This window comes from Gymnogyps californianus, chromosome 2 (assembly GCF_018139145.2).
Source record: "Gymnogyps californianus isolate 813 chromosome 2, ASM1813914v2, whole genome shotgun sequence".
Classification (NCBI taxonomy): domain Eukaryota; kingdom Metazoa; phylum Chordata; class Aves; order Accipitriformes; family Cathartidae; genus Gymnogyps; species Gymnogyps californianus.
The window spans coordinates 41,168,136-41,181,931 of NC_059472.1; the positions used below are offsets into that span (position 1 = coordinate 41,168,136).

Here is a 13,796-nt window from a genome sequence, read left to right on the forward strand (position 1 = left end):
AGATTGCATTTGTCTGCTGTCAACCTATACCTGCTGTTAAGCATTAGATACTTAAAAAAAGAGAAAAAGATAACACAAATTATTCACCATTAATTCTTTAAAATGAGTCACTATTAAAAGCTTAATTGTTTGCTGAGAGGGTCCAAAGTAGTGGACTTTGCAAGATCAAACAAAATTGAAGATATTTGTCCAAATTAAAATGGAAACATGCATCCAGAATATACCAAATGAACATGTATGCTCCTGTAATAATAATTTTATTATCTTCAGCTTCCAGGCCAGACTTTTAATTATGACCCTTTATATCAGTGAAAACCATGTATTCAGGATTAAAAACCTATTTCTTTAACTAGTCTAGTTAAAGACTGTGGTTTCATATATTCTATGCTACAACTTTTATAAAAACCAGAGAACACTTCTAATAACACTTTTCTAATTTCATGGTTCAGTGCACAGTCAGTAAAGATTTAAATAATTCAGAAAGAAAGCCTATTCTGTTTCTTTATTAGAAGTTTGAGTCAGGCAAATTCTTTGACATTTAATAGGTTTTTAACCCTTTTAATAACTTCTTATAATGAAATTTATTGGAGGTTGTTTTAAATAAAGGGTTATTATATTAGAGTGAATAGCAGTCGGTAGTTTTTTATGATTAGTTTTGAGACCTTGGCCCTGTGTGACTCAAAGGATATTAAAACATAAAGTAGAAAAGAATGTTAATAGTCACCAAATTAACTGTGTACCAAGAAATATAGAAACTGTATATTACTGCATTCTTGTCATTATGTGATCATGCTATAAAATTTTGCAGTAGAATTTTGAGTATATAATTGTTTTAAAGGAGCTTAAGATCACTTACAGAACCAGAACTATATAAAACAACCTGAAGTGGTTTAATTTTTAACAGAATTATTTTGAAAAGATTAGAGTAGTAAATTTAATAGGGTTTTTTTTAGTTTAGGGTTCTTTTTACATGTGAGGTTTCTGCTGTTTAGTTTTAAGACTGTTTTCCTAATCAAAGGAAATTTTGAATGATCCTTTCATTTTATGCTGAAAATGCACTGGGCATAGTATATAAAATACACTTGTGTACAACGCTAAAATATTCCCCAAATACCCACTTGCTTTAAAACTTAGTCTTTCATTATGCAGTTAGCTGATACAGAAGAGAGTTAGAGAAAAGAGATGGTGAAAACACACATCCCTTCCTCTGTTAGGTGGTGCTTTGAGTTATTCCTTTTAATGTGTTTTGAATGGTTCTCTGTGGTCATTTTACAGTAACCTTAGCTCTCATAACAATCTTTCTATAGCACTCATTCTCTTATATATGTGCTAAAAGAAGACTTGGTTGCAGATATGATTACTACTTTAACTGAATGGAAACAAAGATCTGATAGTATGTGGATCTTTGGGTTTGATCAGCCTTCGTTCATGACAGGACATACATACCAGTTACCAGTTTTATCCACTCTAATCAGTGAATCCTAACTTCTTGTCAGATTTCGGACTTCTAAATATTGGGGTCACTTTTTGTTTTTCTCTGGTGTACAAATACAGATGTTCACGTTATCTCAAGTTTTAAGTTATCTCGCTGAATAGCATCACCATGATGGAAAACACCACATGAAACTGCATAGGTTGCTTTTGATTCAGTTGCTATTAATCTAGGATCCTAACCACCAACATGCATTGAATAACTGTGAGGTACTACTGCTTGATTATCAGTATGAACTGAGTGAAAGGTGTCTAAAATGGACATTTCTGTGTTTTTAGACAGTCTTTTAAGTTTAAACTTAGCTCTGATTGTACGATGAATATTGCTTGCATTTTGGATCATTAAAAAATTTATGAGTTGTTTTGGTTTTGCAGTTGTTTGTTTTGACCATAAATGGTGGGTACGGTCTCCCAAATACAATTCATTCTCTGTGTGCCAGCTCTCACAAACCTGTCTGGCAACTTAATGTTATCTTTTCTTCTCTTTTGAAACCTTGACTTAGAGTCAAGTGATTATGTAGGAATTCAATTTTTTTTCTCTCTTTTTTAATGAGCATCTCTGTATCACTGGAAAACATCTTGCAGATGTGCATTGGCTTACGGTAGAACACAATTAAAACACCTAAAATAAAACAGTAAAATTTCTAAGCAAATCTCATGGCTTTTCAGGAGGTTGGCACAACTGGGGCTAGTGCTGCATTTTAATGTATCATCATTTGGGAACAGACAAACATTCAGATTGCACAGGTAGTGGCACAAGTTGTCCTGGGAACATAAATGAGAATATGACTAATAACAGAAACCCCTTCTGCCTACCAAAGAATGTCTGTGATGCCTACATGGTGACTTAGGTGGGTGATGCCAGTGAAGAAGGAAGCACACTGTGGGTATCTTCATAGATAACACTTAAGATCCCCTGGGTTTTTCTCCCAAATTTTTTTTTAAATTAGTTGATTGAAACATAGCTTCTTCTAGTATGAAAAATTGTTGCTCTCTGACTTACCTTGACCACTTAGACAAGAAGCAAAGAACTGTCAACCACTTCCACAGTGTCCATCAGAAAAGTTCATAAGAGCTCTCCACTAGCAGAAAACTAAGCAAAAATCATTGTAAGACCCGATGGTGGTAATAGAAATAATTCCTACTGTGCCTTGATATGAATTTGCCCGGGGTAGTGAGATATGTGATCTCCACTTGCTTCAGTGAGTAAGCCCTGTGTATTTCTCCTTATGTTTTAATGTCTTCATCTCCAGTGTATAATCCCTAGCATTTCTTGCATATACTTAGACCTGTTGTATTTACTTTGATCTGTTAAGGCAACCTGTCTTTCTTCTTTAATTTAATGATGACATTTATTATAAATGAATTTAAATAGGGAGGGACAATTTGGACTTTTAGGGCTTTTCAGAGAGATGTTGCATCACAGTTCTTAATTATAACAGGAAAAATAATGTAAGAATTATTTTGCTAACAGCACATTCCTTTTGAAACTGCCTGCCTAATGCTTCTTAGAAAAAAATTATTTGCTTCCTAAAGTCACCTTCTGGGACATTAGTTAAAGAATCCTGCAATTTGACTCTTTCTGCATCTTGCATGGGTTAACCAGCTTGTATCAAAAAGACAGATAATTAGGGATTTTTTAATGCTGTATGCTATATCCTGTGAGAGATGAAGGATTCTATCTGAATGCTGTGTCAGATAAGAATATCTGTATTTTGTGGACTTTGGGGCACAATATTTCAAGAAAGATGAGGGTTATTGGACATAGTCCAGAGGACAGCAGGAAGAATGATCAGAGGTGTAGAAAACACAGCATATGAAAAAAGTCTTTCAATCTTCAGGTTTAGTTGTTTAGTCTAAAGAAGAAAAACCTGAAAGGAAATTCATAATAGCCTTCTAGTGTGTACAACTTTTCTGTAAAGAAGGAGAAAAACATTCTTCATGTCCACTGGGAGCAGAGCAAAAAGTAGTAGGTTTAAATTACAACAAAGGAGATTTAGGTGAGACATTACGGAAAAAAGCCCTTTCCACTGTAAGGATAGTTAAGCACAAGAATTGCCTAGGGAGGTTATGAAGAGGTTAGACAAACATCTGTCAGAAATGATTTAGGTATAGCTAATCCTGCTGTGAGATAAAGTGTTGGACTAAATAACCTTTTGAGGTTCCTTCTAGCACTATTTTCTGTGATTCTGTGATTAGGATACTGTACTCACATTGTCCTGCAGTAAGATGTTTCTGTGCAGGGATGATATCACTGTATTCTGCATTGCATGCTTTGCTTTGTTTTTGCTTTAAGCTGATGGGGAGAAAATGGTCTGATGTTTAAAGCACTTTAGCTTTATTCTTAGCACCTTAGGATCTTTGAGCGGGGCATTAGGAGCTTGTTTTCAGCCAGGCAGCCCTGTTCTGTTTTTGCACTAAACATGTGCCAATAAGGGTTATCAGTACACACCTCAGAATTAGCGGCTTTTACTATGTCTTTTAACTTGCAGTCAAACACTTATGTGGGTAGATGCTCAGTTTCTGCTTATAAGCAAAATGCAAACAGAACAAAAAAAATAGCCATGAAAAGAAATGTATCATAGCTTCGCCGTTAGTAAAACCAAAATAAAACCAAGCATGTTCTAAAGCTGAATATAACACAAGTTGTGAAACATCCTGGAACTGACAGATGGAGAATGATATTAAAGTGCCAGATATTATCATTATTACCTCATCAGAGAGACCATTGAAGGCATCAGTTTAAGACTGTCCTTATCCTCTGTAACACTCAAACTCTTTAACTTTGTTCTTCCATTTGGCATTCTGCCACCCGGCAGGATTTGTATTCAGCTTTGCATTCAGCAGGAGTGTGTTCGCAATATTGCTTCTGCATACTGAATATGGCTCCAGCACCGCTACACATTGGTGGGTTTTGTAAAACTCCATCTGGAGGAACAAGGAATAGGAAGCTTCAGATTTTGAAGCAGTTTAAAAGAAATTGGTCATACTCTGCATGTAATGTTGACAGAGAGCATGTCTGATTAGTGTCACTGTTCCTGCAGAGATGAGGTCATCGTGGCGTTTGAAACAGGGGCATACTGTCACGCCACAGCAGTGACCCAAGTGTGTGATTTTCATGGGTGGGACTGTTCCTGAACCCAAAAGGGAAGATGGGACAGTTCTTGGTTTGTTGATCCTTTAGGAACCTGAAGGTTCATAATCACATGTTTTCCACGGTGTAATCTCATAGCTTTTCACAGTTATGTGGTTAGCTGCTCGTTCTTACTCAAAGAATGAGCAGTTTCAATTTTCTTAGACAAACCCACTATTTCACTAGGAAGGGGCAGGATGGGGGAAGGCAGGCTCTGCGGTGCACAGCAGAGAAGTGAGCCAGAAACCTCATCTGCAGATGTGGATCCTCCTTGCTGAGGGCCACAGCTCTGTGCGAAGGACTTCTTACACTGGCATGTTCTCTGCAGGCAGGTCCCTTAGGTGAGGGTTTCTGGCTTAGCATCTAAAAGGGAACATGTACTGTTAAACAAACTTACTTGCTGTTTACACCTGGTTTTGTAAAGGTAGCCTGCTATTCATCTGATTTAAAAATTCAGAAGACAAGCTGAATTCATGTGAAAAGAAAAATACTGGGTTTTTTTCTACTGCACCACCTCATTTGCAGTCCTCAGCATTTCACTAGTGAAGGGTTCTCTTGCAAATATATATATATACGTGTTTTGTATGGGGATACATCCAGTACCGTCCAGTTGGTGTCATGTTATCTGAAAACACAGTGTATGTTCAGTGCTGGAGCTAAAAGTGAATCACAGACTGTTTAAAAATATATGTTGTTTAAAGACGACAAACACAGAATGTTCTGCAGTATCTATCTGATAATATTTGAAGCTCATATGAAGAGTTTTTAATAAAGGAGACATCATTTGAATAATAGCAATAGTATTATATTTTACTTGGGGAAAAGTAATTAAAATTATAACCTTTGCCCTGTTTTCAGAGGTAGATACTTTGCAAGTTCATTCGAAATAAGAGTTGTTAGGAGTTTCAAGTAGTGCTTGCTTCCTTTCTAGAGTTCATAAAATCATTAGGATGCATGTTCTTATTAAAAAGCAGTCTTGCTTTTCCAGCCTTTCGTGAGGGGGTTTATTCCCAGCCCCAATCCGGCACCATGAGATGCTGCCCCACGAAAACCCAAGGCGCTGGCAAGCGGGGCAGCATGGGCTCGGCCCCTGCAGGGTGGTGGGCAACCCGGGGAGGGCACGCACCCACACTGAGGGTCGAGCCCCGCAGACGGGGTGAAGGGAGGGCTTGTGGGAAGGTTTTGCCTCCCTCTCCCCAGCACGCGAGGGACCAAGTGGGTTTCCATCCCCTGCCCACTCGCCCTGCGCTGGCCGAGAGGACCCGGGGCAGCCCACGCTCCCGCTCCCCGTTCCCCAGCTGCTGCCCAGCCCAACTGGATCTGGAGCAAAACGGCCGAGCAGCAGTTACAGCTCCCTGGGCACAACTGTTTTGATACAGGTTGTCTGCCAGAGGCAGAGATAATGATAGCTTTCAAGTCTAGTATGTTTGGCGAGGAGGGGAGCTGATACTGGAGGGAAGGGAACAAGAAGTCAGTAGCAATCTTTAGAAATATAAATGTCTGCCAGGATTCAAATTTCAGCCTTCAATTGATTTCGTACACTGCGCTGTCTCTGCTCCTCTCCTCTGGTGCTTTAGTAGTCATTAAATGAACCTGAACAGGTTTGTATCGATAACTCTTTTTTACCAAAAGCAATTAATTTCTAAAGCAATATAAATACAGGTATAATTGTGATGTCATATTGTCAGAAGCCATTTCAAATACTTTTCAGAGACACACATACATGTAAAGTGGTAAGTATGGCATAACTAATGGTATTATTAGTTTGATTTAGTGCCAACCAGTCAGCTTTACAAAAATCAATCCCCAAGCTCATAAAGTATCTCCCTAAAATTGATAAATTTTTACACTATCAATAATAAGAGAAAAGGTGAAGTTACAGGTTTATCTTTTCTTTTTCTGTGTGTTACTGGTTGAAAGGTATCTTACAGATTGTTGTGATATATAGGAGTGTGTGTATGAGAGACAGATAGGTTATGGAAGTCACGAGCTATAAAAAGTTCAAAAAAAAATAAAAAACTAAGTTATCTTTAGACAATTCAGGTGACATGTCTAACAAAGACTGTCAGTAGAATAAATGTGGTTATGTTAATATATTGAACCATTAACACATGTCCTTATCATAATGGAACTTACACAATGGTAGTTCCTGTCAGATTCCACTCGATACGTACGGCATGTTTGTCTGATGCACAGAAAGACAACTATATCTATTTCATTTCAAGTCTGAATTGACACTTCAATTTTAAATCACCCACAGAACACCTTAGCTTAAATCTGAGCTTCTCCCTGATACTCTTTGCTATTTGTCATGTTTCCATATGAGTATACTGAAAAGATGTTACAGGCAATCTGCTGTAGTGTGTATGTATGGTGCGTTTGACCTCTGGACAAGAAAGGAGTTTCATCCTCCAGTGCTTTTAATTCTTATCCTTGCAGAGACTGAATTTGTTGCTTGCATTAAAATAGTATGTCTCGTTAATGCTAAGAAGCGGTGACCCACATAGCACAATGGATTCGTTTGTCAATCCCGCGACTTCCAAGCTTTCTGTTCGTATATGTCTTAGCAGCCAATCAACTCAGAAATCATTTAATCAGTCTATCAATGCATCCTTCTTGTCAGTCATCTGAATCCTGAAAATTCCAGTATCTCATTGGGCAGCACCAGGCAAAATGGATTTGGACCTAATACTAGATATTCAAACTCTGAAAACTGCAGCACCCAAATTCACAGCTCACACACACAAAAATCCTAAGAAGAAGAGTAGGATCTGGAAATTGTCTTGAATTTTGAGGATATTCATGTTCTGATCTGGTTCTGAACTTCAGAGTGCAAACCTATCCCTGTTTGTTAGCATTTCTGAAATACTCTACACACAGTTACAGAAAGCAGTGCCCTTTTGTTCCCCCTATAAAGAAACAAGCTTTCATTGCTTTTTGCTATTCCCATGGGCTGAGGCTAGAGCCTGAATAGTTTATAAAAGTCAGTGTTATGCAAATGTCAATCATATCCTTACTGTGTTTATTTCCAGTATTTACATGTTTATTTAAGTACTTGCCATTTCGTTTAAGTCTTATATAGCCGATCAGGCCAACCGAGGTCTAAAGGAACAGAACACTGTATTAGTGATATGCTTAATACAGTTTTTTTCCTCTTGTAGATGCAAGATTTACGGAATACAGAAGGAGCCCAGTATAGTTCCCATCCTCAGATGGCAACCATGAGGCCAAGGGTTCAACCTGCAGATATTAGGCAGCCAGGAATGATGCAGCACGGGCAGCTGACTACTATTAACCAGTCCCAGCTCAGTGCACAGCTTGGTTTGAATATGGGTGGAAACAGTGTTCCTCACAACTCGCCCTCTCCACCTGGAAGCAAATCTGCAACTCCTTCACCATCCAGTTCAGTCCATGAAGATGAAGGAGAAGATAGCTCTAAGGTAGGCTTAGATGCTAGGATTACTATGTAAATGGTGGATATTTTTAGGATCTGCTAAATGAATCGTATGGCCACAGTTATTAAGGTGATACTTTATACATTGTTTGTGGTTGACTGAAGTGAATAAAGGGTTATGAATACATAACTTATAGTTTCCAGTCAATTCTTCAGGCAGCTTGAGTAAATGACATCATTCCTCTTTGTGAGAGCAAACTGGAATCCTGTAAAACACTCAAAGGATAGCCATTCCTTTAGGAGTTTAATATAAAGGTTGAGTTTTCTCACTTGCATAGAAGGGATGTTTGTTCCCAGTTAAAGATCAATTTACTGCTATAAAAAGTATGAACAGTCTGTACAATATGCTAGTCTTTGCTACTTGGTCACAGGATGAGCAAACACAACATCATAGCAACCAGGACAGAAAGATCCTCTATGAACTTTAAAAATCTTACCTTGAAAATCTTGAAGGCCTGTTATGCCTTTATCCTTTGGGAGGTGCCGACACTCCATCATGACATATTTAAGCTTCATTTTAGTGTCAGTACAGGCATGAAGTAATAATAGTCATTTACATAATAAATTTCTTTAAAGGATAAATGTCAATTTATAATAGCAGGTTTTGCATGCAAAAACATCCCAAACCTCCCAAAATCCTGAAAACCTCCCAAAAAATCCACAAGTATATTATCTTAATTTTGCAGACACAAAAGCTGAGACACAAAAAGATTGGGACTTAGCACAAAGTCATGCCATAAACCAGGAATAGAGCATATTGAAATTGAGAACCTCTTCAGCTCTATTTTATGGTCACTACAAAATAGGAGTCCTGTTAGAGCAGTCCTGTAGTGTAGTGTGTACCATCTAGTGTACCATGGACACGTCTTGTGGGTAAAAGTTGCAGACTTGCGAGGAATGTGAAGAAAACATATTGTGAGTCACTGAGGAGGTATAATCCAGTCAAGAAATGTAAGTCTGATTTGTTTTCAAATTATATTGTTTTTCATGCCTCAAGCTATAAAATAATCATGTAATTGGAGACATATGTTTTACTATATTTTGAATAAATTCTGATTCAAAAGTTTTATTTCAGGACTTTCCCCTGATTTCACAAACTTTAGGTTTTAAAAATTACTGAATAATTCATACATTTTAAAAGAGCACTTCCTTACTGAGGGAGACTTTAGAATACAGCTATGTAAAAATAATTCCAGGCAGCCTTTACTTTTTCAGAATAATTTATTTGCTACTCCTGTTGCTTTGCTAATATTTTTACATATATTGGTGGGAGTGTGCAAAATGCTCTAAACTTCTGGAGAAAACATCCACTCAAATAATTGAGATATCCTTTCTGCTTCTATCAAATATTTCAGTTACTTAACCCATATTTTTCATGTACTTTTTCACTGCAACACTTCATGCTAGCAAAAGTGTAGGGTTGTGGTTTCATGCAGACAGCACTCATCTGAAGCTAATGTTTTCAATAAAGAAATACTAAGCACTGCAGACCAAGTAAAACTTGGTCCTTTCTTTGTGGAAGCCAGTTTATATAGTGTTCAACTTTTTAACAAGCCGTGTTATTTTGGAAAACTCTCTTTAAAATTCTCTCATGCTCAGTCTAAGCAGAAAAAGATGAGAAAAGGCACAATACACAACACAAAATTAAATTCAGTATGCTGAAGTTGATATGTTGCCTTAAAATTCAGTAATTATAGTTTCTCTGCTAAAAGAAAAGTTTTAAAGGATATTAAATTTAGTTAATAATGACAAAGGGCTTAAATTCATCTCCAACTAGTAGGGTTTAAACTGCAAGCTTGATGGGGGGCAGATTATGCCATACCTGTCTTCTGTGGGATTTCTTAGGTCTTCATGAAAATGCCTGAAGTTGGCCACCATTGAAGATGGACAGTGGGCTGGCACGCCTGACCCGATGCAATGGTTCTGCTGTTGTTCCCTCCATAAAAGACAAGAGGGTTTGAATAATCAGCGTGAGAAGTTAGGGTATTGTTGTACGTAAGGTTGTACGATTTAAACCTCTCCGCTGTGTATCTCTCTGTCACGTTGCTCTTCCTGGAAGCTGCCAATGAATGGATGTGAATACTTAGAATAAACCAGCTTTCTGTGGAGATCTTTTTCCCCAGCCACAACAGTATTACATTTTCTCAGAGCTGCTTTGAAGGGGCCTGTGAGGGTTCTTTTCACTCCAGAAATCCTCCTCCCAGTGAAAGAAGGCACTGGATGGGGACAGGAAGAGATAGAGCGACCGTTCTGTCTCTTGTGAGAAGCTCTATCTTTTACCTGAATATAACTTCGCTAAATTTGGAGTTTTCTCTTTGTTTTATAAACTATCATGTAGATCTGTGGTATTACTTAATAGATCAGGGCCAGAGCTCATTAGTCAGTCCTTCGGTAGAAGTGCACGTGTTGCAGTCATGTAGTAGCTGCTGGAGCTCACCACATTTGAGCAGCTTCATGAAGTCAGTAAGATGTTCCTGCCATGAGGACTGTGTAAAAAATAAACTCCCTCTGAATTCACCATATTGTTAATAGCAACAGTGACGTTTTACCTATTTAATCAGCAGGATAAGATGTTTGCCTATGTACCAGCATTGATCAAAAAGACAAAGTACATTTTCAAATGGAATATCACCTCGGCGTCAGATGACCTCCCTTAGTTTATACCAGCTGAATGCCCAGCCTTATGTGTGAAAGAGAATCCACTGGTCCTTTGATAGCAGATTTGGTAGAGAAATCCCTAACAACTATACCTATTTCTATCTAGAGAAAAAAATACAGAAATCTCAGTGTCCTGTTCATGTTTGCATGAATTTATAGAAAGAGGATGACAGAAGGTATGAACAAATATGTACATCATATACATTTGGACTAGAAATTTAATAGTATCCCCAGTGAACCACTGGTTTCCATGCATGGAGGAAATAACCATTTCAGCTTAACGTACATACTCCAAATGCCAGTAATAAGGAAACTTTACAAACTGATGTAATTGGTCATATACTGAGCTTCTTGGATGTTCATTCTATGGTAAATATTCAAATTGTTGTAAGCCTTATCCAACATACACAGAACTAATGGCAGCAGCTGCTAAATATTTTTTGGCAATACTCATTCTTATAAAGGCTCTTTCATATAGGCCTTTTGGACTTTAAACATCATATATTCCCTTGCACAAAAAAGGGAAAGGAGCTGCATTATAGAGGACTCAGTTGCCCTACACGCTGTTGCTCTAAAAGCAAGATAGCTGAGGTTACTTGACCATAAGATCAGTGAGAACAGCAGCATAATTATAAGGCTATGTATATACAGTCAGAAAGCTGCTAGGTCCATGGAAATATGAAATGTAGTCTCAGACCAAGGATATTGTTTCTGCAAGTGGTGTACATCCCTAAGTTTCCTTAATTCTTCTAAATCTAGTATGTGGGACTATGGTTAGAAGAAGAAAAAAGGGAGAGCTTAAAAATCAATAGTTGTAAGTAACTATAAAAACATTCTAAACAAAGTGGCCACTTACCACATGCTTTATTCTGACCACCCCAAAATTGGAATATTACATTTATGTAATTCTTGCCATAATTCATACTGTTGGATCGTTAAACGTATTCGGTTATTGCCAAACATAATTGTGAGCTGCTGGAAGCATTACTGGTTTGCAAATATGTATTTCTTCATAGATGGATAACAGGGTTTTCTTCCATGCTCATTTGAATATCACTTATGAGAGAATTTCAAATAATGTATTATAGAGGGAAGATAGTGAGAGGACTGCAAGTAGCAAGAATTAACTAACAGAAACACGATTACTAAAGAACTGCTGCAGCATATTCTTTTTATTTGGTAGAGGTTTTACAATATTTACTTTATATGATAAGAGTTATAAGTAGAATTCTATGTTGTCTGTTCAGCCTATTATGCAGATGGTGCTTGATTAAAATCTATTTTAAACTACAGCGATTACTGCAAGATAGTGTGCATAAAACAGCTCTCCTAGCTCCATTAAAGGCTTTGGTACTATTGCAGTTTATTTTAAATATGCTTATAGACATTTTCCAGCTTCTCAAGGGACATTTAGATATCAACGATGTGCCTTACTTGATAGTTTTAAATCCTGCACTAGATATTCTTGTGATCTATTATGTGTGCAACATGGTTAATGTACACTTTTTTAAAGTGAAAGATTATTGCTTTCTTGTGATAAATAAGTTAAATACATCACCATAATTAAGCAATAAGCCATGACAGGAGGTGGATTACCATGAGCTAACTACACCTCCAGGGATTTTGAGGCATAAGACTATGCCTAGCAGAATATATATGGTTTTTATTTTATTTCCCATCTGTCTCTGCTTTGGTGGTTAGAAGTGGAGTCTATGAAGCTGATAGACTGATGGGAGCATAAGGTAGGCCATCATCTCAGCCATTTGCAAGGTTATTAGTACTGGAATTCTGGTATTCTTTTTATTTCATTATTTTCATATAAGACAAACAGAATTTCCCCTGTGAGTACTCTCTTTTTAACAGTGGGTTTTTGAAGTCTCTTGATCATTCAGGCTGGAGAGTAAGATTTTAGAGCTGTTCTCAGAACAGCTTACCAGAAGACTTCTTACACAAGTTTCTGCAGCATATCACCTAGTTTAAGGGTAGTTTAAGTAATGTGGTATCCTAATATACAGAGAACTTTTAAATCTCATTGGTCCAAAATTACTCTGAAAAGAGGAAAACTTTAGCAAATAATAGAAGTAAAATTTTAACTGTAGCCCAAATTATTGTCAAGCCTCCTTGCTCATGGAGTTTGCACAGAACTGTCTGAAGAGTTTAGACTGATATTGCCAAATTAACTAGGGAGCCCCTGTTAATTACCATTTAGCTGGTAGTTTTGTGTACCCTATAGAATGAAATAATAGCAAGAGACTAAAAGCTGGATAACTTAATAATGGGTAGCACACTGCTTCTGTTTTTCCGTATTTTCCAAATGCTGCCAATAGGCTCCATGTCCATTAACCTTGTATTAAAGATGCATCTATTGTAACATAATGCTCAGGAAACAAGCAACTTCATTTTCAAATTGTGGTCATCACTTTGTTGCTGTGCTTAGTAAGCCACAGAGATCCAGGTTGCTCACTGTAGTCACCTGGGCCCTGTTGGACACCACACAGTGATATATATATAGAAAAACAAAAAAGTTTTTTGCTCAAAATGAGAATTTCCAGCCATTTTGCTCATGCAGTACCACTGATTTGAACACCTGTGTTCTCCTGTGTCACTTGATATGCATTATTAAAAAATAATGATACAAGAATGTGATAAAAGTCATGCCTAGTAGATCCTTAGCCTAGAGCATACCTTTTATGCTCTTGATCTTCTCATACTTCAAAACACTTACGATGCGCAGTGCTCTGGCCATGCCAACAAGAGAAAAAAGCCTTTGAACCCTCTGGTAAGATCACACATCATTGCTACAGGTATAGTGAATTAAGTAATCATATCAAGAGAAGCTGCTTTGCCATGGAGCTCCAATCTGTTGAAGAATCAGGACAGTGTCCCTTTATGTGCTTGTAAGTCACCTAGGAAAGTAGGGTGCTTTGGTGATCAGAGTCTCTGAGCTATTCAGTGGCAAAGCATAGTTGCATTTAACAAATTTGCACAAATGGTCATGTGCAGGTTTTTTAGGTGGTACACAAATAGTGCACATGCACTTTTCTTCATATACTCTTTCAC

General features: G+C 37.5%; 1 protein-coding gene across 1 annotated transcript in view; it reads left to right on the forward strand.

Annotated features, from left to right (window-relative positions):
* The window catches only part of TOX (thymocyte selection associated high mobility group box), a 223,609-nt gene that overhangs the window by 170,916 nt on the left and 38,897 nt on the right, over positions 1–13,796 (forward strand). The window contains exon 4 of the mRNA XM_050892407.1: positions 7,786–8,064. Coding sequence (XP_050748364.1) covers positions 7,786–8,064 — 279 coding nt within the window. The remainder of the gene's footprint in view (positions 1–7,785; positions 8,065–13,796) is intronic.